At 33.0% G+C, this 26,803-nt stretch overlaps 1 protein-coding gene across 2 annotated transcripts; it reads left to right on the top strand.

Annotated features, from left to right (window-relative positions):
* Window positions 1-840: 840 nt before the first annotated feature.
* LOC143199171 (uncharacterized) lies at window positions 841-26,561 on the top strand. Of its 2 annotated transcripts, XM_076408990.1 has the most exons (6): window positions 849-1,083; window positions 22,465-22,827; window positions 25,273-25,390; window positions 25,445-25,641; window positions 25,734-25,829; window positions 26,167-26,561. In XM_076408990.1, exons 1-6 carry the CDS (start codon window positions 1,032-1,034, stop codon window positions 26,241-26,243), a joined length of 903 nt encoding a protein of 300 aa, XP_076265105.1. In that variant the 5' UTR covers window positions 849-1,031; the 3' UTR covers window positions 26,244-26,561. The 2 variants fall into 2 exon arrangements, with proteins under 2 accessions (XP_076265106.1, XP_076265105.1); XM_076408991.1 differs by lacking the exon at window positions 25,734-25,829 and having other exon boundaries at window positions 841-1,083.
* The last annotated feature ends 242 nt before the right edge of the window (window positions 26,562-26,803 follow it).

A 26,803-nucleotide genomic window follows, 5' to 3' on the forward strand; every position in this document is an offset into this window, starting at 1 on the left:
CATTTCCCTGGATAGAACTTGCAATATGATACATTTACAAAGCAACACTTCAAATTTGATGTTGTTAAAGACTTACTTCTGTATCGATGTATTGGTTGATGTGAACAATATTGATTCTGTGAAACAAAAATTGAAGGTAAGTTATTAGCTCAAAATAACTGACTTCATCTAAAGCAATAAAATTTTAGGATATGATGTTAACTGCTCGCAATTGCATGGATAAAGATGAGTTACAAATGCTTTACGTGAAGCTAAGAAAATTTTGGATTGAGAATCGCCATTAAATACTTGTAAGTGCTGAACAGCTAAATAATTAAATAGTTATCAAGAGTTTTTATATGGCTTTAATTCATTTTATTAGATTAGAAGGACATGAAATACTTATAGGTCAATTCAATTCAATTCAATACTTGTATGTAAAATTCCTGCTGTTGGGTTAAACTGTCAATAAGGAACATATTCGCTTTATCTGAATATAATCTCTGAAAATCGTTTTAATTCGAAATTGAATTAAAATTACATTTTTGCGTTTTATATCAAATGGCTTACTCTATTTTGATCAACGTAATATAACGTATTAGCTTTGCTTGCCTCAATTAATTTAAGTTAATTTACCTGTGGTAATCACAATAAAACACTTTACAACTATTTATGTTACAATTATATTTAGACATAAACAAAAGAGAAGCGCGCCACTCTCAATAAGCTTATTAAAAACAGGAAGAAACAGCCCGTCATTGTCAATCGCATTCTATTGAAAGAGGATCGACATACGTGACGGACACTCGCGAAGGGGTTCGTTTAAATATCGCTCTATGCATGGCCAACTTTGATAGGAAGCCTGGCGTAAATTTAAAATAGCCACCGTAGTCCTTGTTAACGCGCCAAGCAGTCAAAGCCGCCTTCGTGTGTTCCAGTGCGCCTTTTATTCTGATTGTATTTGTTTAATTTTCTTGGCGGCTTTTTCCAAATCACATTTAATTCTTTATTATATCTTTTTGTATTCAACGAAAGTTGTGAAGTAATGCGATATGGATAAATTCTTAGCAGGTGTAATAGGATGTTTGCTCTGTTCTTGTTACGGTGAGTGAAGACATACCCGCAATATGATCTACTTTTTGTTAATTTTTGTAGTGCTGGTACTTTATGATGTTTTCATTATTAAAAAAAAATGTAATTTTTTTATAATGTCGGTTTTCTATCAAACATTTCGATACCTTATAGTTATTAAAAAAATAATTAAAAATAGGGAAAATCTAATTATAAAAATATTTTAATTTAACCTTGATTGTCAACCGATAACTAATAAACTTATAAACGAAAATATAAATATACTCATTCCATTGCCAGATTTTTGTTTCACAATAGGATTATTGGAATGGGACCAAGAAAAAATGAGTAAATGGTTGTACGTTACCATTATCAATATTATTGTTATTAATTTGATTTTCGTCGATTTGTAATGGTATTATAACATAATCAGGCTCTGGCATTCAATTTAGCCTATAATTGGATAATAAAACGTTCACCCAAATGATATTTGTTATTGTCGTGCGTATGAATAAGCCGCTTAGATCATTTTGACATTTATTTCATATAATGACAAGTTATTACCACATTTACTGATATCTGTTCTTTGTTAAATTACATCATTCAAATTATGTTTTTTGATTATCTGCTGTGTGTTATTTGTTAATACTTGAGTCGCTCCCATTGAACATATTTGAATATATTGTTTTATTATTTTCAAGATTTTAACTTTATTTTGTAGCAAAGATTATCAACTACAGAATTAATTTATTAGTATTATTAATTTCTGTTGGTTTATATAGGTACGTATTACATTTTGTTTACTCTCCATTTATTTGGCATCTATCCAGTCAATCTTGCCGTTCAAAGATTGCGAATCTATCTTAGCCGTTGACTATATCAAATTAATTTAAACTTTAACTAAATGACATCATGTTTAGGATTTGCTATATAACTTTGCTAGTGTTGGATGTTAACTTTATTTCAGTAATGAAGGTATTTCATTAAATTTAATAGAAACATGAAATGCGTTGAGTTTTTACAATTGTGCTGAGTAAATGTTTGATATAATTTATATCCTGGTCATTTTTAATTAATTAATAAATTATAAATCAAAATATAGTAGATTTAATATATATAAACTTATTTAAACATTATAATAATTACCATTATCCAGAATTGTAATCAAAATAAAGTATTTCAATTATTTTATTGTGATAATCTTGCAGTATTTTAAAAGTTTCTTTAATCAGATGCTAACGTTGTTTTAAACAATCAGAGTAAATGTATTAAGTACTATATGTACTTTTAAAGAAATGTTTATGCATTTGGTTTGTCATAAACAATCAATTGTTGTTTAAGAGAATCTGTCATGAGTTTTCCACCAGCTTATACATAAACTCGGAATATATTTTTTTAAATTCATAATTGATGTGTGTCTTCCTGTCGACTTTTTGAATATCTCTTATTGCTCTTCGTTAACATACCCTTAATTCGCTGTCCCATTACATTTGTTTTCATTAAATTGTTTTCTACAGGGGATAGCCAAAATAACAGGTCAATTGAAAAGTCCCCGGCCTGACACATAGATGGCACCATTAGAATTAAATCCATATGTGTTTTAGTTAGCCCTAACCCTCAAAAGATGCGTGTATAAATTTGACAGCTGTTGGATCATTAATTTGTGAATTATAGCATTTTGAGTGAAGCAACTTTTGTTATTGGAAAAAATGGATAAAAAGGAATTTCGCGTGTTGATAAAATATTGCTTTTCGACGTTGTAGTTTGAAAATACAGCTGAAGCAAAAACTTGGCTTGATGCCGAGTTTCCGGACACTGTACCAGGAAAAATCAACCATCAAGGATTGGTATGCTAAGTTTAGACGTGGTGAAATGAGCACCGAAGACGGTGAACGCAGTGGACGCCCAAAAGAGGTTGTTACCGACGAAAACATTAAAAAAATCCACAAAATGATTTTGAATGACCGTAAATTGAAACTGAATGAAATAGCAGGCACTAAAGATATCAACTGAACGTGTACATCATATCATTCACGAATATTTGGGTTTGGTATACTTGGGAAAGCTCTATGCAAAGTGGGTGCCGCGCTAGCTCACTTTTGATGAAAAACAACGACGAGTTAATGATTCGGAGCAGTGTTTGAAGATGATCAAGCGTAATAAACCCGAGTTTTTGCGTCGATATGTGACAATGGATGAAACATGGCTCCATTATTTCACTCCGAAGTCCAATCGACAATCACCCGAGTGGACTGAACACGATGAACCCGCTCCAAAGCGTGGGAAAACGCAACAGTCGGCTGGCAAGGTTATGGCCTCTGTATTTTGGTATGCGCATGGAATAATTTTCATTGACTACCTTGAAAAAGGAAGGACCATCAACAGCGACTATTACATAGCGTTATTGGACCGTTTGAAGACAATGCACCGTATCACAAGTCAGTGAAAACGATGACAAAAATCCATGAATTGGGCTTCGAATTGCTTCCTCATCCACTGTATTCTCCAGATCTGGTCCCCAGCGACTATTTCCTGCTCTCAGATCTCAAATGAATGTTCGCTGGGAAGAAATGTTCGTCGAATGAAGAGGTGATCGCCGAAACTGAGGCCTATTTTGAAGCAAAGGACAAATCGTACTACAAAAATGGTATCGAATGTTGTTGGAGGGTCGCTATAATCGGTGTATCACCCTTGAAGGGAATTATGTTGAATAAAAAAACTAATTTTGCCAAAAAAATGTGTCTTATTATAGTAGGCCGAGGACTTTTCAATTGACCTGTTGACACAATATGTATTTGTTAATAATAGGTTAACCCACTATTTGCTTTTAAAACACTTGTATCATCTCAATATGTTCTAAGGAAATATTGACCCACTCTGTACTAAAATATCTAGCAATTGCTTCAATGATGTTGGCGATGGAAATAATCATATCCCTCACTTTCTGCTCTGAAAGTCCCCATAACGGTTCAATTATGTTGAGTTCTGGCGATTATGCTAGCCAGGCAACATGTTTGGGGATACTCTGATGCTCCTCAAAGCAAATTATAATGAAACCTCCTCCATGCTTGATCATAGACAGCAGGCAGTCCAGATCGTTGGCTTTTTTTGCCGTTCTTTATACACAAACTCTGCTGTTTGTGGGAAACAATGTAAACGATGATTGATTGGACCATACCACGTCCTTCCAATCATGAAGTGTCCGGTTTTTATGATCATTGCAGCACTTTTTTCGCATGTTAGCGTTGGATTCCGTTATGAAGTTATGAAGTAATCCATAAAAATTATTTTTGTGGAGCGTCAGGATGATTGAGTGTCAGGTTCTGCTGTCACTTTTGCCAAGGTAGTTTCATGTTATCTGGCCTCTTCGCCGATGACGTTTTACCATGTTTTGTCTATGCTGTTACCGTATGTATGTATTACCGTAGATACAAAAGATGCTCTGCAAACGCGTATCCCATTGTTGCGAAAAGTTAATTGGGGTAATGTTTGGAGAGTAGGGCGGGTGCGATAATGTCCCATCCAAGTGCATTCAATGTTTTCTTAGCTAGTTTTGCTTTATGAGACAAGTTATCGTGGTCTAAAGACACGGTGTGTTCGGGTCATTTCTGAACGTTTTTTAAGCCGTTTTTGTTGTCGGTACGCCATTCTGATATAACTAGACATGCCTTCGCTTCGTCATGTGATAACCATGATTTTTTGTGTTTAGGGTTTTCAAAATAAATCCGCTTTTCATCACCTGTCACTATTCGATGCAGAAAATGATAAAACTTATGAACGAAAGAAAACTTCCGATCATAAGTTTTATCATTGTTTTTGAGTTTGAGTTAGGTTTTCATGCAATAACTCTTGCAGTTTCGCATCTTCAAGCTTCGTCTACCAGAACATTATTTGTCTTGCACATCGAAATCACCACTTTTGAATTTTCAAAACCACGCATGTTTAGAGCATGCCCCTCGTATTTTCGACCAACAAACGATGACTTTCAGCGGCTTTTTTCTTTTCATTAAATAAGAAAAGTAACGCGTGCCGCAAATGCACCATTTTCAGGCATGAAACTTGACATTTTCAAAGAGGTATAAATTTATGACGATGCTACTTCAAAACAAAATGGCTTTAAGCTTCAAAGCTGCTTGATATCAGTGGAATAAAATGACATTTGTGTCAAATCATAACATCCCATACTGAAGCCTAGCAACATCTGTTAGAAAAACCGGTAATGACTTTCCGGTATACCGGATATATTGAAGATAATATTAGAATAAAATAACTGTCGATATAAAAACAGAGAAAATTTAACAAAAGCGGTATTTTTTAATCAACTTAATAGCACATATTGGATAATTTTTTTTTCTTTGTAGCAGAAATTTTTTTATTTATCAAAAAAAGAGAGAAATTTTAGCAACTAAGGTATTTTTAAATCAACTTAAAAACACATATTGGGTAACATTTTTTCTTTTATTTTCTTTTTTTGTGATAATTTTATATATATATATATATATATATATATATATATATATATATATATATATATATATATATATAGAGGATGATATTAGAAGAAAATAACAGTTGGCATCAAAAAAGAGACAAAATTTAACAACACTGATATTTTTAAATCAACTTAAAAGAACATATTTTTTTTGTAGCAGAAATTTTTTTATTTATCAAAAACTAGCGACCCACCCTGGCTTCGCACGGGTGCAATGCTGATACTAAATTAAATACACTACAGAAAAAATATGAACGTTGTATATAAAAACATAGCGGCCCGCTCCGACTTTGCACGGGCATAAAATATATATGCCTATGTCACTCAATGAAAACATGATTAAAATCGATCCAGTATTTTTGGTTCATTCATTACTGCCCTTGGCCTGCACGCATTAAATTTGGAGTAAAACAATTCCTCTTCCCCTATACTTACTATGAAGATTTCCTGCTATCTTTGGAATATCTAAATTCATACAATTTTTATTACATTACACATGTTTAAACGCAAATTTTAAATTTGTAATATCTCCGAAAATATTTGTTTAATTTACATGCTGTAAGGAACCATATTGATCTATATTAATTGCACACTGTATTTAAGGTACTTAATTCGATAAGGATTAATGCCGTATTGCTTAAAATAGCTTCGTAAATAAGCCATTTTCTCACGTAAAAAGTAAACAATAAAAATGGTTAATGTGGGTTATCCCTAAAAGATAAACATATACCATCGCGGACTTTTTTGTAGACCTTTTTATGGTGTACAATACTGTAGTACATTAATTTGATCTAACTCGTAGGGTTAGGCAGCGTTTTTGCTAATTGCTAAATAAGCCTAAAAAATAGGTTAATTTATGACATCACGTTAGAAACATCTAAAATTAGCAATGTTGCCTTAGTATATTATGCATGTATTATACATATAAACCTTCCTCTTGAATCACTCTATCTATTGAAAAAAACCGCATCAAAATCCGTTGCGTAGTTTTAAAGATTTAAGCGCACATAGGGATATAGGGACAGAAAAGGCGACTTTGTTTTATACTATGTAGTGAAGAGAGAAAATTTAACAACTAAGGTATTCTTAAATCAATTTAAAACACATATTGGGTAACATTTTTTCTTTTATTTTCTTTTTTTGTGATAAAAACAATTTTTATATATATAGAGGATGATATTAGAAGAAAATAACTGTTGGCATCAAAAAAGAGACAAAATTTAACAACATGGTATTTTTAAATCAACTTAAAAGCACATATTGGGTAACATAATTTTTTTTGTGGCAAGAACAATCATAAAAAAAGAAAACTGTTGCGCCACCACCAGTTCGAGAACACGATACGTTACTTTACGCCCGATACCCACTAACCCTCCAGGTTCCGCTTCACCAAAATCACCATCTGTTAGATCTACGTCGGTGTGTCGTTAGGAAGCGACGATGACGTGTGCCAAGTCCTGACCTGAACCGGCCGATACCTGAAGAACGGACGCCGTATTGGCTCCTCGGAGGAACGCGAGGCACGTGCCGCAGGAAGCGTGTGTACCCGTGCGTGGATCCTTTTTAAGACCCCGTACCGGTAAACTTCTTTAATTTGGCTCGTGGAGGTCTATGAGCCGTCCGGACCGATGAATATTCATCGAGGATGTTACTTTTTCGATATCGGATGTTAATTATTCGCGTTAATATGCGCGAGAATCATCTTTAAACCGTTGCCGGGAGGGAAATAGATAACGATACGGTCGGAAGTAACTAAGACGGACTAAGGAATCATACGGGGTTATCGGAAGATAACGAACATAATATACTCCGCACATAACACAACGTCGATTCATAGATGCCGCCTTCGTTAGGACACAATAGTGACATTTGGCTTGTTATGTAATGACGAAACTTATTTGTTGGTTGTTATGGTAATGTAGATAAGAGAGGGGACGATTTAGATATGTTGAACAGACCCAAATCTAGATAGTTAAAATGTGGACAAACAAGAAACCCTCTGCTGGACGAGAATGAACTAATTAATTCATTTTATTATTATTATTATTTATTATAGCAATATGGTAAATTAACACTAATAAACTATTTGTTTTTATCCTAATTTGCTGTGGTTTTAAAATTAAAAAGTACTAATTCTACGTTATACTCTTTGGGCTTAAATTCTATAGTCCGTTCAATAAAACAGCGAACTCTCCTCATCTGAATTGATGCCGTGAAAACGTCGTAATGTTGCCGCATTGACTCATTTTGGTTTTGACTTGCATCAAATTTCTAATCTAAATGAAATAGTGAAAAAAATACCGTTATCAAATATAATTTATTTTAACATTATAGTACATCTAATACCTATATTATCGAAGGACTTAAAACTGCAATTAATTATACAGTTACAGTTATTAATGGTTTGTAGGTTAGGGTTGTATTTTATTATATTTACATTGAACTCTTTTTTATGTAGTGGTATCCCCTGGAAGCTTAATCCACCTAATTACCAATTGTATATCCGAGTAATATATTTTAATTTTATTAAAGAGCATATTTATTTTTCCTTCGATACGGTGTTTTCTTATTAAGTCATTTTAATATCACTGTATTTCTCCTTATTTTATTCTGTTACTTTATTTTTACTGTGTTCATGTTTCTTGATAAAACTACATTTAATCACTGCATTCTCCCTAATGCATCTACATGTCTGCAAAAAAGTTAGTTTTCTTTCTCTCCTCACACATTTTAAGCAATCTGTGCACATACATTTTTCACACTCTACAATAAGATTTCTTAGAGTTATCGTATATTAATTAATTACTCACCTTTAGTTGTTTTAGACTCTCATCACCCTGCCTTGGAAATTGTCAACGTTGAGTCATAATCCCATATTCAGAAAGTCTCATTCAAGTGAATAGCTAAGCTGTTAATTTCTAATCTATCCAAAATTTGTTCACATTCCATCGTTCTTCAATTTCTTCTTCAATGTGTCTGATCCAGTTCATCCAAACTGAAGGTCTTATTAACGATTCCTGTTTCCAGCATGAAGAACAATATATCTGCAACTAATTATTTATAAATATTATGACTAATAAAATCTAATCGATTGTTATTCCAGCGTTTACGATTTTTGGTCGAACTGGTCTACGAACTGCAACCGCATCCACCGTATTCTCCACATTTGGTCGGATACGACTTCTTTTTGTTTCCGAACTTGAAAAGGTCACTCGCCGGGAAGGAATTTGAGTTGAATGAGGAGGTCATCGCTGTCATGGAGGGCCACTTTGCAAACCTTGAGGAAACATATTTTTCAGACGGGTTAAATAAATTGGAGCATCGCTGGGTCAGGTATATCGAGCTAAAAGGAAACTATGTTTAGAATTAAATCGCCACTTCTCTAAAATTTTCGTACTTATCTGTCCTCGTATAATTACAGGCCTGAATATCCACCTGATAACTACTACATTTTTTTTACTTTCACATATTTTTCATAACACATGGCTTCCACCTCAGTTTAACAATATCAAGGGATATGCCAAGATATTTGGCTGTGTTTAAATACGAGACCACTTGTTGATTTTTTTTTATTTTATTTTATTTATTTGGGTTGTTCTTTTGATTCATTTTAATGCGCCATATCCAGAATTGTACTTATCAACAATAACAGTTTGTAACTTTTCGGTTGATGCGGTGTAGTTATCTTCATTGGCTAAGATTATTGTGTCATCTGCAAATGTAGCAAGAACATTTTCATTGAATGTAGGCTTATCCAATTTAGCAAGTTAAGATTAAGATCAGGTGTCACATACAACTATTTTGCAAATTTTCTCCTACAATAACAATGGTCATTTTTGTATGAAACTCAAGATAAAAACTAAATATTATCAAAAAATGCATAAACACTCTACAACACAAATCAGGTATCACTATAAAATATTCTTGACAGGAAGAGCGTCAAATATATTATTAAAAACGGTTGACAATATCTTTTAGTAATGTGGTTAAATTGAAGTAACCAAGGAGTTATTTAATGGATATCATTATGAACGTTTGTTTCGGTGGTTAGTTTCTATATTATTGACAAATGCATCGACTCTATATAACCTCCAAATCAGCTATCAGTATAAAATATTCCTAATAGCAAGAGAGGCAGACATATTGGAAATCGTATGAACTAACTTGTAAACCGATTACCTAAGTTTTCTAAGTTACATTTAATCTTTTTGTGTATTCATTTAGTAATGTGGCCCAAAATGTTGTAAACATTAATTAAAAATTCATTAAGTTGTAAACTTTGATGAAAATCAATATGAATGTTTGGTTCAGTGATCATTTTCCATTTAGATTCGAGTAAAATTAAATAACGAGCTATTTAAATAATGTCATCTGTTTATATATGCAACAGATCTGATGTCGTGGGACTTTTGGTCCCCTCGGTTAGGCGTCGTTCCCCATTTCAATTTATCAGATACACTGACTGATAATTCACCGATATATCCAACGGTTCCGGGTAAAATTTTACCACACAGGTGGTCGTTGCTTGTTACAGACTGTTAATCCGAATCCAGTCTAGTAATAGAGCATTAAAATTGAAGGGGGGCGAATGGGTTTCGACCACCAAAAATAGATATGCAGGTGCTCGAATTTGTATTAATTTATTTTATCCCAAGCTTGATGAAATTATTTAATTTTATTTTTTAATTAACATATTTTTGATGATATATATGACATACGGACATTTTATAAATAACTCATTGAATGAGCAATGTTATTGAAATAATCGAGTCGAGACTCAATCTAGATTTATATGGCCTTAAGAAAGGGAATAGTGTGCTTAATCTTTCTTAATCGACCAAAGCTTTCTTCTCCAGCAAGTCCCACTCCAGACGGTAACAACTAGTAACAATGTATCGATAAAAAAAATTCCCTGTACCGTACAATTACTTTGATTATTTTAATATATCAATAAAACCGTAAAAGTGTACGTGTAATATACATGAGTCATGCTATTTGAGCTGCATATACTCGTGCGCTTGTTCCAAAGGTGTAATACGAGATTGGAAAGCGCCTGAAATGCAATTGAACGAATCATCGTTACGTTTTATTGTTCATTCACACGTGACGTCTACACGATATGCACATATATGTTCTTTTTCGATTTGATTTATATCAAATTCCGTTCGGTCGACGGGATACGGGATATTTTCGGCTTGGAGCTTGGAACGCCTGTCTGTCATTGAGGCGGAGATGTGTTGTTTTTGTTGCGGACGATATCCTTGAGAATTTCGAGATGACATTACTATTAATATACAGAGATGTTCAAAGTCATTGTCAGACCCGTTTTTCTTCTCCGAACAATCTGGGTCGCACTCACAATCGTCACATGTCGATTTTAGTTTTTTCATAACTAGGATTGTGAATTAATTTTGCGGGATTTGTTGTTTGCTAATTTAAGACTGTCTGTTTGGTAAAAATATATACAATTCTTCTCATAAAACAGCCAATGCACGTCATCAAAATTTATAATGCAGCGTTGCTGCACCAAATTTAAGTTTTCATCTCTTATACCTATAACAACAAAATGTCAATGTAAATAAAATAATGAAGCAAACATAAGGGTATAATATTTAATTTATTTTAATACTATAGTACATCTAATGGATATTTATTAAAAGACTTAAACTACAGTTAATTAAACAGCCACAATAGTTTGTAGGTTAGAGTTGTTTTTTTATATTTACATTGACATATGACAACGGCGTCGACCAGTACCAACTCAAATCGAATTTTTAATTAATTCAAAAGGGATTTTACGTTTTTATAAACTGAAGTTGGCAATACGTTCGACGATGTTGATGACGTGCATTGGCTGTTTTATAGGAATGGCTATACGTTATTGTTTTTAAAAGTACTTTGAGTAGGATTCTAATTTGATAACTGTATTATCACACGTTACTCATGAAGAAATTTATTGTTCAGGTCATACCTGTGCTTCGCCATTGTTGAACTATTTTGATTTTATAATCTGATCATTCAGGAATAATTGATATATTCAAGGAAAATATCGAACAAGCTATTCGTGAAATCGTTAGAACAATCGGAAATGTGCCAGAAAATTGAATTAAGGGCACTACTGCCCATCTAGACCGTTTTCTTAATCAAAACCAATGTGTTGTATTAATCATTTAACTGAAATTATTTCTCTCTTTCTGACTAATATTACAATAATTTAAAAATATCGGACTATATTGGTTGAGCTTCAACGCTCTTTGGTTCTTGAATGTCCGATGTAGCATGCCATTGTAATTTTCTTAATAGTCGAGTTAAACATTCCATGTCATTTTCTCAGAGCTTTCTCATACCCAAATATTCGTGAATGATATGATGTACACGTTCAGTTGATATCTTTAGAGTGTCTGCTATTTTATTCAATTTCAATTTACGGCCATTCAAAATCATTTTGTGGATTTTTTAATGTTTTCTTCGGTAACAACCTCTTTTGGGCGTCCACCACATTTCACCACATCTAAACTTATTATACCAATCCTTGATGGTTGATTTTCCTGCGGCAGTTTCCGAAAACTCGGCATCAAGTCAAGTTTTTGCTTCAACTGTATTTTTTCCCTTCAAAAGCAATATTTTATCAACATTTGAAATATATTTTTATTCATTTTTTACAAAAGTTGCTTCACTCAAAATGCTATAATTGACAAACTAATGAGCCGACAGCTGTCAAATTATGCACGCATCTTTTGAGGGTTATGGCTAACTAAAAAACATATGGATTTAATTCTAGTAACGCCATCTATGTGTCAGGACGGGGACTTTTTAATTGACCTGTTATAAGGTTATAAAACTTATGGCTGGCCTGAAAAAAACAAACAAAAAACATTCGTAAGCACATATTCGAATGAAATAGAAAAAATAGTTATATTATATCATTGTTACTCTCTAAATAATAAGATACGATGTAACGTATTGGGGATCATTAAAATTATTTGAAATGATCTCAACGGCACAGAGATCCAAGAAATTATCTCTTTTCGTTTCTCTCTCAAAGAAGTGATTCGTACATTTCTGTCTGATATTACGATTGGAAATAGCTATTTTCAGTATATTTTATGTACTATCGAATAGTTCGGTACTTTCCATTGTTTTCGATTGATAGTTAACGCTAATTACAACTTACAACACAGCTTCAAATAGTGTAGTGGTTAAGGCAACAGGACGGACTCTCATTGTTGCGATAGTCGCCGATTCGAATCCTACCGGGCATGGACGAATTTTATATTTGTGATTGGAATTGTAAATGTCTTTAGAAAACCACTAGAAAATCCGATAAGGATTAACCATCCCAGTCATGCCAGTAACCAGGCTGGGTAAGACCGGATGTCTTCTGGAATGATTTCTAAGTTGGTCACTGTCCAGTTGGTAGGCTTAATGCCGAGGACCGTTATTCGGAGCCTACATTAAATAGTAGGTCCAGTCCAGATAAACCTTCGTTGATGATGAGGAAACTTTAAAATACAAAAATGTAGGTTCAAATATTTTTCAGGCAGACTTGCCTGTCACGCATGTTATCCTTTATCGTAGCTAGAAATTATATATTATTTATTATATTAAAAAAAATAACCTTATATATTAAAATTAATAACCAATTTAACTTAAGCAACGGACGAGAACAACTAATGGACCCCAGGGTATCAAGAACACTGGTTAATTCCCGCTTCACCGAACGGGAATGTGACGAATAAAAAGGGCATTTATCTAACTCGAGGAAATGTCTTTTCTGTACTCGTTTAAAGCGCCCAGACAAGAACGAATCAGTGTGAAATCTGTTTGCCCATGTCCCGACGGCGGAAATTGCCCTTTCCTGCCCGGATCTACGGTGCCATATGCTGGACGTACGACATTGACCGTTGGGTTTTTACCTTCAAATGTCGGTTTTATTAAAAACGTCCGTGAAACAGAGGTTACTGGTGCAAAACGTGTGATATACCTCAACGTGTACGGCGGTTTTTATGGGTTCAGTTCAGTTGTTTTATTAAAATTTTGGCTGGCGTCTTCACCGTATGTTCGTTTCTCTTTAATATATTATTAATAAATTTTTTTTTAAAGTCAGGCTCTATGACCAACTCAGAAGAAACATACACTAATAAAATTAACAAGATGTAATAGACGCTATATTTTTTACTAACTACATTCCTTACTTTATTCCTAGTTCTTTATTTTTGAATTTCATCTCTTTCTAGTCTTTCTGTACTTTTCAGTAATAGTAACAGTATAATAGAATAATCCATCATAGAATAACTTCTCCAAATTGAGGAAGATATAGACGAATGAGCAATAGAAATAACAAAAAATATGCGATGAAAAAAGTTACTAAAAGAATTACATGTTAGAACAGAAGAAAACAAAAGAAAATTTAACACAGCAATAAAAGTGCTGAAAGAATCGATTCATAACGATCAAAATTATGGACTTCAGGTATGCTTCTAAATGATTGTTTAATGTTTTACGAGTAACAGCAGTCACGGTGATGATACTTACATGTATACTTACAAAAGACCCAAATTTATTTGTCAGAGGCCGACGAACATTTGAATTCAAGAAAAGAATCATGGAAGGGCTGATGTAACGCAAGCCGACTGTCATGGGGGATGTTCCGTTATGATTTGGGAGACAAATCACCGACTAGGTTACTGGATTACTCAATGATGAAGTTCTTACTCTGACATATATTAGTCTATATAGTATATACTACTGCTGCTGAACAGTGCCATTTTCCAAGATGATAATACTCCCATACACACAACCAAAGGTTCAGTTTTGGTTAGAGAAGCATCAGAATATCATCAAACATATTCCCTTGCCAGCACAATCCAACATAATTGAACCATTATGGGGAATGTTACAGTAGAGATAGATGAGTAGATTTTCATCTCCAATATTATTGAAGCAATTGGTGGATGTTTTGGTACAAAAATGGGACAACATTCCACTTGAAACTATTTAGACATTCTACGAGTCTATTCTGCGAATAATTACAGCGGTTTTAAAAACAAATGGTGGCTCAACACTTTATTAATAAATAAATATTGTTTTATATGCCAGGTGTTCCTATTAGAGCTATACATTCGTTTGAAGTAAAGAATTGTTTTTTTTTAACTTGAAGCTTTGTTGTGAAAAATTGGTACAAGGTATTTTATTCAAAGTATTGTCCATCGATAAACTCAACATTTTCTCATCTTTCAGGTAATTTACGGATTCCGTCTCGAAAGAACGATGTCATAACCCATAAGTCGGAACAAATGGTAATCAGGAAGACTAACGTCTGGAGAATACGACGGGCGGGGTATCACTTCCCATTTTAATGTTTTCAAGTATATTTTCGCCGGTTTTGCAACATGTAGTCGAGTATTGTCACGCTGAAGAATAATATTGTTGGGTTCTTTGTTCGTATTTCGTTTTTTTTCACGTAGTGCTCGGCTCAGAGGCACCAATTGGAGTTGGTAGCGATCCCCATTGATGATTTCATCGAATAACGCCTTCAAATTGTTCTCGCTGCCTAGAGTGCTCTTTGTCTTCATCTGTCTCTCAAAATCATCACTTTTAAAACGTTGAAACCAGTATTCACATGTTGAAATCGAAGGAGCATGATTGCCATAAGCTTCACAAAGGATCTGACAACTTTCAGCTACCTTTTTCAAATTGAATAGGAAAGTAAAACTCGCAAATGCGATTTACTCAGTACTGAAAAAAAATTGTTCATACTTCGACGAAATGACACATACTGAAAAAAGTCTGCCAGTGAGACTTCAATACAAATGTACCTAACGCGATTTAATACAAAGTAAAAATATCTGTTATATACCCTTTAAAACTCATTTATAGGCCTGATAATATTTTGTCCATCCCCTGTATATAAAAATAAAAGAAATATAAAATATAAGTTGATATGGTATGAATAAATACCATCATTTAGCGTATACTGAGCCATAACCTATGATGACTTGAACTTTTGCCATCCTAACTGGAAGTATAAACAATTCAAATGTTGAAGTTAATAATTAATGAGTAACTAACCATGTTTGTTCTTATCAAGTCCATATTAAGAGCAAAAACTATATAAACATTTCAAGAAGACTTACAACAATAAGCGACAATAACTCAATAAAAAGCTAAAAAGAGATCTAAGTTAATTAAATGCCATTTTCATTGTTGAGGTAACAGGTCATTTGGAAAGTCCCCGGTCTGACAATTAGATGGCGCTACTAGAATTAAATCCATATGTTCTTTAGTTAGCCCCAACCCTGGAAAGATGCGTGTATAAATTTGACAGCTGTCGGATCATTAGTTTATATTTTATGAATTATAGCATTTTGAGTGAAGCAACTTTTGTTATTGTGAAAAAATTGATAAAAAGGAATTTTGCGTGTTGATAACATATAAGTTTCTCAAGGGAAAAAATGCAGTTGAAACAAAAACTTGGCTTGATGGCGAGTTTCAGGTCATTGCTCCAGAAAAATCAACCATCAAGGATTGGTATCCTAAGTTTAGATGTGGTGAAATGAGCACCGAAGACGGTGAACGCAGTGGACGCCCAAAAGAGGTTATTACCGACGAAAACATTTAAAAAATCCACAAAATGATTTCGGATGACCGTAAATTGAAATTGAATAAAATAGCAGACACTCTAAAGGCATCAACTGAACGTATATATCATATCATTCACGAATATTTAGGTATGAGAAAGCTCTGTGCAAAGAGGGTGCCGTGCGAGCACACTTTTGTCCAAAACCAACGACGAGTTAATGATTCGGAGCAGTGTTTGAAGATGATCAAGCGTAATAAACCCGAGTTTTTACGTCGACATGTGACAATGGATGAAACATGGCTTCATCATTTCACTCCGAAGTCCAATCGACGGTCATCCGTGTAGACTGCACACGTTGAATCTGCTCCAAATCGTGGGAAAACGCAACAGTCGTCTGGCAAGGTTATGGCGTCTATATTTTGGGTTGCGCATGGAATAATTTTCATTGACTACCTTGAAAAAGGAAGGACCATTAACAGCGACTATTACATAGCGTTATTGGACCGTGTTAAGGACGAAATCACCGAAAAACGGTCGCATTTGAAGAAAAAGAAAGTGCTGTTTCACCAAGACAATGCACCGTGTCACAAGTTAGTGAAAACGATGGCAAAAAACATGAATTGGGCTTCGAATTGCTTACTCATCCACCGCATTCTCCAGATCTGGCCCCCAGTAACTATTTCTTGTTCTCAGATCTCAAAAGAATGCTGGCTGGGAAGAAATTTTCTTCGAATGAAAAGGTGATCGCCGAAACTGAGGCCCATTTTGAAGCAAAGGGCAAATCGTACTACAAAAATGATATCGAAAAGTTGGAGGGTCTCTATAATCAGTGTATCACCACTGAAGGGAATTATGTTGAATAAAAAAACTAATTTTGCCAAAAAAAATGTGTTTTACTATGGTAGGCCAGGGACTTTTCAATTGACTTATTAGAACACTGAGGTGAACCAGAGAGCAGAGTTTAATTTTTTTAAGAGTTAATTATTGATAAGTTAAATTATAAAAAAATATGTAATTAAAAGAAATATGTTCAGTATTTTGCGATTTATTTGGTCATATTTCTAAATGCTTTGGAAATATTGTAATGACAGATTCATATCTTTAAATCCAAGCATATGTAATAGTACTATAACAAAAGTTTAACAACTATAATAACAGTATACAATAAGTGTTATAGTATTATATATGACAGTAACTACAGTATAATGACTATATTGTTTAATAGAATAAATAATGCAGAAACAAATTAATGTATTATGCCATCTCATTTGAATATATACAAATGAAAGTTAATATCTAAAACCAAATTAAAAACAGATATATTTCGAATATTAAGTATTCGAAAAATAGTTGAAAGACAACATATATTTCTAAAATAACTTGATGTGACTCATGTCTAAAATGAACCATATCAAAAGCTATCAATTTTGTGCGTCAGAGAGACATCGCAGAGAACAAGTTATTTACTGCCAATTAAAATTTATTATATTAACAAAATCTAAAACATTAATTTAATCTATAGGCAGGAATGTTAAATATGAATATTTTATTGTTCTTTGGTGAATAAACTTTCTCAAAATAAGGAAGAAATGATTTCGCTATTTTTGAAGTCGCGCTTTTGTAAATTTCTTTTTTTTTAATAGAAATATTTTGCTGTTTTATAATTCTTGGGTTCTGCTGAATTCTGTAATAACTTATTTAAACTAAGTGTGCTCTATTATTATAAACAATGTTTAATTTTTTTTGGGTATAGCCATGGTGGCAGTCGTTATAAATAAAATGTATGACACATATTTTTCACAAGCCATTTTTCCAGGCAAAGAAAAATTCTTTGTCCTATTGATATTGCAAAATTTAGCGCAATTTTTCATTATTATTTTCTATTTTTATACACAAGCAACAACCATCCTGTCTTCCGGAGCTGTTTCACTCAGAATTAGAAAAATTAGTTCACCTCTCTTTCGACAGATATGTCCAAACCAAGATAATTTGCGTGCGACCTTAAACTGCTTCTTGCATTTACGAATAACTTTATTATAATCTTTGAGAAAAACATGTAAAATTTGCCTTAAGCATTGCATTTGAAAGACCTCAAAGTTACAGGCGTAAAACTGTAAGAGTAACAGTCTCGGACCTGTACAGAAGGATTGACAGGATAAACGTTTGAAGAGGCCACTGTACCAATTTGGTTATCAACGAGTATGTAGTGATGTTGCTGCATTTACTTTTTTCTAGTTCTGCCTGTGGTGGTTTTATGATATCCACGACATATATATTTTAGTTAACTGCATCAGTTTTGTCATAATGGACTTGAGTACTTGAGTATTTTGTTTCTTAGTTTATTTACAAGCACCAAATGAAGAATTTGTCTTAGAGTTTGTGTTGCAAACGGAGCTCAGTCACTAGAAATGTTGCACAAAACTTACGGTGAATTGATAAATTGAAAAATACGCGCATATGAGCGGTACAGTTCATTCAAAAGGAGTTGATATTTCAGCAACAGGTTTTTAGAAAGAAAGCTTTTGGATTTTGCTACTCAATCACTACAACTATTTTCTCACAAGGTTATCATTGTACGAGTACATACTATTGAACAACCACTATATTCACCAGATATTTTTCCTAAATAATTATTATTTATGAAAAAAAAAACAATTCTAAGGTGGTTGGTGTTTCTAACAATTTGGTGTTACAAATTATCATATGCTCAAAAATACAATTTTTCAAAAAGATCCTGGTTTCTTATACATTAATAGCTCGATAAATAGAATGTTTGCATGGTACCATGGTTTCCAAATGGTACTCTTTCGACGATATGAGTTTTTAATTATTAATTTTGTTTACCAAGTGTTATATTAATGGTATTTTGTACTTAATTTTTTTCAATATTTTGCCACATTTCATGGCTAATGTATTTGGAATACCCCCTTTCATTATTATTCCATAAGAGTTGTTTTTTTACTAACAATAATTTATTATTTACCAACATTAACTAAATTATGTCGATACCAAACATACCAAACCAAAAATAGTAGTAGAATTTTCTTTCAATATATGTGCTTATGTATATTATATTATTATTAAGAAAAATTATTCCAGAACATCAGTTTGGGTTTCGCAATAAGCATGGAACTATAGAACACAGAAGTGCACAGACTTATAAACAAAATATACACTGACCTAAATGCCAAAAGATATTGTTCGGCTGCTTTTCTAGATATATCTCAGGCTTTTGACAAAGTATGGCATACGGGCTGGCAGGTTAAACTAAAGAAACTTCTCCCTCATCCGGACTATCAGTTACAAAAATCGTATCTCACTGATAGACATTTTATTGTAAATCAAAGCGATGAACATACCGAATTAAATCGCATATTTTCAGGAGTTCCGCAAGGTAGTGTACTGGGTCTAGTACTGTATCTTCTGTATACGACCGATCTGCCCACCACATACACCACGACACAGCAATATTGGCATCCCATGAAGATCCGGTCACAGCATCAATAAACCTACAAACCCACCTGGATTAAATACAATTATGGATGAAGACATGGCGCATCAAAGTCAATGAAACAAAATGTAGAAGAACATGTCCTGCGTAGAAGAACATGTCCACCAGTAAATATCAATCATCGTCAAATCCCCCAAGCAGAGCATGTTAAATATCTTGGTATGCACTTGGATCGACGCCTAACCTGGAAGAAGCACATACTCTCTAAACGAAAACAACTTCGACTGAAATTATATCAAATGTATTGGCTAAATCGGGCGCAAATCCAAGTTATCGTTAGAAAACAAGGTGTTGCTGTATGAGTCCAAACCTACTTGGTCATATGGAATGGAATCTAACAATGGGGTACCGCTAGCAAATCTAATATATCCATCAATCAACGGTTCCAAAATAAAGTGTTGCGTGCCATTGTTGATGCTCCGTACTATATTTCAAATAATCACTTTATACGAACACAACGCGATATTCCTCTAGAACATATAACTAGTGTAATTCAACGTATTTGTGTGAGATTCCTCGAAAGAGTGTCAGTGCATCCCAATGTACTCGCTAATCAGCTAAATATGCGACGTGATAGTGAAGTGCGTAGACTAAAACGTTTAACACCACCTGATCTGATTACTGGACATATGTAGACTTTAGAATAAGACTAATTAATTAAGATAATATTTTATACAGAAGATCGCTTAATGAAGTGATTTTCAGCGCATCAAGCAGAATCACCTAAATACCTTGGAATACATCTTGATGGTAGGTTAAATTGGAAACATCATGTGAGACAAAAAGCAGAGCATATTAGACTCAGAGTCAAGTAATGTACTGGTTAGTCATAAGATACTCTCAACTTCACCTAAAATCAAAGAGATTTGTTTATCAATCATAATGTCAATTTGGACCTATAGGGTGTAAATATGGGGTTGCACTAAACAAACGCAACTAACAAACAGCTACTCGATGATCTAAAAACCAAATGAATACACGAACTACTCCAAGATTACGCCTTAAAATATGAAATAAGGTTGCTAAATCACAACAACGTGGAGTCAATACAGTTACTAGACAACACGCAGGAAGTCAGAAGATTGAAGCGAACCAAACCACATGAACTTGTTTAGTATATAACTAACTAATAATTTCTAACTTTATATTAAGTAGTTTAGTTTTAAGATGTTGAGATTGGGATGCATTAATCCCGTACTCTCCTTGCTTGTGTATTAATGCAAATACAACAGAACAGTAGTAATATATTAATTTATATATTAAGATTATACTAAGCATATCAAATGTAAGATGTAATTAATTTAAAAAATCGGATTTTGGAGTCAATACAATAAATTTAGATAAATAATAAGCATTTGTTGTTTTGTTTTCTAAACCTTGGTTCTTTCTTGCCATAATACATGTATAAATTCGAAAATACTTGCAATGTCGTTACTTCTACATACAAGTAGACTGTTTAAACCAGTGGCAACCCACGCATTCGAAATGTAATTGCCAAAGGACCGGCAATAATATTCCGAAATATACGATTTCGGATTCCTAACAATGTTCATTAAAGCCATGTAATAAAATCGTTTTGTTATTAACTAACATCCAGATGTTGGGACCGCCTTACACACGAAAACTTATTTTTAGTCCAGGATTTAATTAAAAATTTCGCATGTTAGTCGTCGCCGTACCACCTACCACTATCGAAATATTCGCTGCGGTATCCGATAAAAATAAAATGTTACACTTGGACCGCGTCCATATAGTGTAAACTTTACGGATTGGCAATTTGTTTGCAAATTTCGTCCTTAGTCATTCAAAAATATAAAGAAAACAGGCGATGGGTGTGTTGGGTTGGGATTTTATTCATATTTTTGTTAATTTTGAAAAAAAAATTTTAAAACAAAAAGTTTATTTTTTTTTGCATTACTTAATGCAATTTTAATTTACAAATTAATATATTACTACTGTTCTGTTGCATTTACACCATTTAAAAAAAAACTCATTAAAAGTATAGTTGGTTTTTAAAATATTTGGAGAACATTGATATTTTTGGGGGCGATATAATAATATTTTTATTTTTTCCTAAAAATATCGGTATACATTTTGTACAACATCGATATATTTTTTTAAATATCGAAATGGCTCTATGGATATTTTTAAAAATATCGATAATTATTTTATTACTGAGGAATAATTTGGCTTTACTTAGGATATGTTATTTAGAAAAATGATTCCGGATATTTTGGGTTGAAATTATATATAAGGAGGTAAATAGATTTAAGAGGTAAGACATTGCAGAAATTTTGAAATTTTGTTTTATTAAAAAAATTATTAAACCAAAATAAAACAAAAATAAATAATTAAATATAAAAATATAATATGTAGCTAGCATTTCTATTTATATATAAAAACACCATATTAAAATTCCATGCACCACACATATAGAATTAAATGTAGCCGGCTTATTGGCGCAGTGAGGGCCATAGGAAGGTTGTCTTACTGTTGCGATAGCCGCGGGTTCGAATCCTGCTGGGTCATGGTCGTAAATTTATGTTTGTGATTGTTTAAAATTTGTGATTGACTTAGGCAAGAGTGTAAAATCCGACAGGGAAAATGATCCCAGTCACGTCAGTAATCAGGCTGGGTAAGACCGGATGTCTTCTGGAAATATATACAGTAAAAATAAGATTATTTTGTTTCAGTACATCGAGCATTTTATAAATTAAGTTGTCATTATAATTTAACAGAAAAAGGCTTTAAGAGTGTAATGATTAAACAATATACACATTATATGATAAAATATATAGAGTAAAAATAAGATTATTTATTTTGTTTCAGTACATGGAGCATTAAAAATAAATAGCATAATTGGCCCCGAATACATCGAGGATGGCACGATAGATGAACTAGTTCTCGATTGTGATTTCGAAGCAAACAACGAAACCGATATCGTGGTGAAATGGTTTCTCAACGGTCAGGAAGAACAAATCTACCAATGGATCACGGATATGGGCACGGCTAACGCGATGGGGCCGTTAAAGGACGTGATCGATCCTACTTATAAGGTTACCCAAGATGAGGCGACTATGTTACGCGCCCTGAAGTTTAAAGAAGTCAATCCTGGTATTTCGGGAAACTACACGTGTAAAGTTAGTGGAGACAACTCCGATGCTCTAATGACCAAACAAGTCATCGTTTATTGTAAGTTGTTGATTTCTCACTATCATAACTAGCTAACTATATTGGCTAACCCATCGCATTCGCCATTATACTGATAAAATATTTCTTCTATTTAATAACATTTGGAATGAAATATTTTTTTAGTAAATATATTTTAATTCATTTAACCACAATATATTAAAATATGTGATACTAAGAAGCAATATGATTTATTTTAGGTGCACACTCATCATTTTCTTAAACATATCAATCAATTTTATAACAGTATTATAACCAGATAGTAAATATTTATTCTTATGTTTACATTCGCCTACTATGATATAGCTATTTAGCACGTCATTCAGTAAGTCTATAGAATAAATAAAAATAATATATTTTTTTTACATTTCGTGAACTATTTTTGGACTTTTTTAAAAACATTTTCCGATATTAGCCGATCAGAGCGTTCAATATTTTGTGGTACTTATGCCGCTACGGTAAGATTTAAGAAGATTATTTGAAAGAAATATTGTAGATAATAATTTCCTCCTTTAAGAGATTTAAAGAAAAATTATCAATCTAAGAAAAATGTATAATATAAACACCCAACTGGGAAACAAGTGTCACAAACACAAGAATAAAGGATATAAAATAGAGATTGAAGGACTACATATATAGACAGACATATATCTAGATATAAGAACGAAAAAATTTGATAAAATAGTGAGATGTGAGTAGAGAAAGTAGAAAAAAAGTAGAGGATGAAAACCATAAACTCGTAGCAATTATAAAACAAATGAGGGTAGACACATCTTACTTATTTTAAAGCCTATCCTAACTTATTTTAAAGGCTATTCTAAGTTAATCTAGAGATTATTGAATCTCACTCTATGTGTCTATTAATCAGTTCGTAGGGTTGTTTGCGTTTGAGCCTACGCACTTCACTGTCATCGCTTATATTTAACTGTTTGGTGAGTGCATTGGGATGCACCAATAGTCTTTTAGAGTACTCACACTCATTATAGGTTCTAAGGGGATATCGCGTTGAATCAATTTGTTGGACACGTAGTATGGGACATCGACGATGACGCGCAACACTTTATTCTGGAATTTCTGGAGGATATCTATGTTAGATTTGCTAGTAGTACCCCACAGTTCAATACCATAGGTCCAGATGGGCCTAAGTATTGACTTATACAGTAAAACATTGTTATCTAATGATAATTTCGATTTACGCCCTATTAGCCAATACATTTGGTTTAGTTTAAGCCCAAGCTGTTTGCGTTTTGTCACTATATGTTTTTTCCATGTCAAACGTCGATCGAAATGCATTCTCAGATATTTAACATTATCTGCTTGCGGAAATTCATGATTATTCAATTTTACTGAAGGACATGTTCTTCTACAAAGGGTGAATGTCATATGGGTAGATTATGTCTCACTGGCTTTGATACGCCACGTTTTCAACTATAATTCGACTTTGTTAAGAGTAAGTTGGAGGTTTATTGTGGCTGATATTAGATCCTCGTGTGAAACCGCTGTATCGTCAGCATATGTTGCAACAGTAGTGTTTCTTGAGGTCAGTAGATCAGCTGTATACATAAGGTATAACAATGGGTTAAGAACACTGCCCTGCGGAGCAGCCGAATATATTGGCGGTAGGTCAGTGTATTCGTCACCTTGTTTGAGAATTAAATCTGTGTCTATGAGATACGATTTCAGCAGTTGGAAGTGCGTATGGGGCAAAAGCATGACAAAAATAAAATAAAATAAGAAACGCCATTTAAAACAAACATTTCAAATACAAATTATTTTATAGATTATGAAACTAGAGATATCAGAGAATTAGTAAGACAATAACAATCAGAAGTAAGAGGACAAGTAATAATATATAGTGAGTATGTCTAAGGAATTAGTCATAATTGCAGGGAGAGGTAACGATAGAAATTGAGAAAAGGAAAGGGAGATGGAAAGAAAGATCCGAAGACATAGAAAGAGGGGAATAAAAAAACAAATATCAATATAAAAGTAAACATTAACTACTACTTTCAACAGAAGATGCCGTAAATAGAATAAAGGGCCAAGAGAACAGAAAAAAGAAATGAAAAATATATATATATAGAGTACAAGTGCAATGTTAGAAGATTGAATTGATTGTTAGAGAATTGAAATTGATTGATGATTGAAGAATGTTGAAGACTGAAAATCGTGTAAATATTTGATGAAGTTTATGTCAAAAAATAAAATAAGAATTGAACATAGACTGGTCCACTCTAAATTCTCTAGAAAGCTTCCTTGTAGTGGTGATGCTCCTTAATAGGCTGTTTAAGCCATTTATTCATTCCTTCATTGAATTGGCTATTAGTTTCAACTAACTGCAGTAGCAAGCATATTTTAGTGTCAAAAAATTCGAATAATTTAATTTATTTAATTTAATTTTTGAACCTTTGATATATGGCAATTAATATTTGATGCTTTTTTTTCAAGCTCCTGCCACATCATTCGACATAGCTTTGATCCTAGGAACCGATGGTGATGAAACTATACTATGTGATGCGATTAACGTTACTCCTAAACCTATTTTCGATTTGAATATAGTGGGAACGTAAGTAACATCTCCAAATAAACTTAGTCAGATAGCATAGTTTTGTTGTTTTAGAAATGATTCTACTGAATGGCCCGAAGGATTTATCGTCAACAAGACTGAAGCTGTCGATAGTTTCGGATACTACAACTTAAGCATAACATTACCATTTAATTCTAGCTATCTGGAGGAAGGTACGACCAAATTCGTTTGCAGTCTTTCCATACCAGGGACTAATTATTCGGAAACGAAAAGCGTTCAGCGTTTTATAGGTAAGGCTGATGTGAATACGTTTACTTTTGGATGTTGCGGTTTTGAAGCTTTCTGGTGAGCTTTATAGTAAATGGTGATTTTTCTTACCTAGATAGTGGCACTCCCGCTGAAATCGAGATGAACGACTATAGTGAAAATATAACGGTTGCTTTAAATTTTACCGAAGAATATCGATTTGACCATGGAGGTATTGAAAATGAATCAACCCTGTCTTGTCTTTAATAGCATGCTAGTTTTTCAATGTAGACGAAAATACACAACTTCTTTTTGAAGACCATTTTTATGTATTTTTGTTTAATTTATGTCTTCTTGATACCAATAATTAGTGATCGATATATATAAAAATCGATCTGTAGAAAGAAGGTACAAATTAAATTGAATTCCTTGTAGTGATTGTTATATAGTTTGAGATCAAGGATATTTTACATTCCACAGCTTTTTTAACCACTTATTACACATGTTATATTTTGAACCAATAGTAATTTTTTTCATATTTTTATTTTCATTCTATTTTTTATTTTCAGATAACGGTTTGGCTCCTTTGAGATACTCGTTCATCACGTTCTTCATGCTCATCTTCCCCTTACTACTTATCACTTGAGGCAGAATTGTACAAGACTAAACTAAAAGGACACGCTGAATTCGATTTACTTAATAAAACCAAAAGTATCCATCAGGAAATTGTAAAAAATGTATACAAAAACATGTACATAACATTTAACTAGTTTGTAAGTGTTTTTATTTGTACAGGTCAAAGAATGTTGTACATTAATCATCCTATTTGTTAAGTTTAACGCCAAAAATTATTAAACCAAAGTTTAAAAAAATATATCTAAAGTAAATTGTATATAACTATAAATATTTATTTTCTGTATAACAAATCGCACTAGTCTTAAAATAAAAGCGTTTTTTTATTATTGTGTTTTTCTTTTTATTAATAGGAATATATTGTAACAAAGAAAAGTGCTTCCTTGTAACGTGTAATAGATGGTGATTTTTCTTGTTCGAATAGTGGTACTCCCGTTAAAATCGAAATGAATTGAAACAATATAATAGATTTTGAGTCTTCAATAAAAACGAAGTATATAAAGCAGAAGACAGAAGGGTGTAATTTTTATGTAAACCTCTTTTAAATTTGATTAGTAATTTCAGAGCCTTCTC

This window comes from Rhynchophorus ferrugineus, unplaced genomic scaffold, assembly GCF_030347505.1.
Source record: "Rhynchophorus ferrugineus isolate W39M unplaced genomic scaffold, kcgeb_rfMv2 rfM6, whole genome shotgun sequence".
Classification (NCBI taxonomy): Eukaryota; Metazoa; Arthropoda; class Insecta; order Coleoptera; family Curculionidae; genus Rhynchophorus; species Rhynchophorus ferrugineus.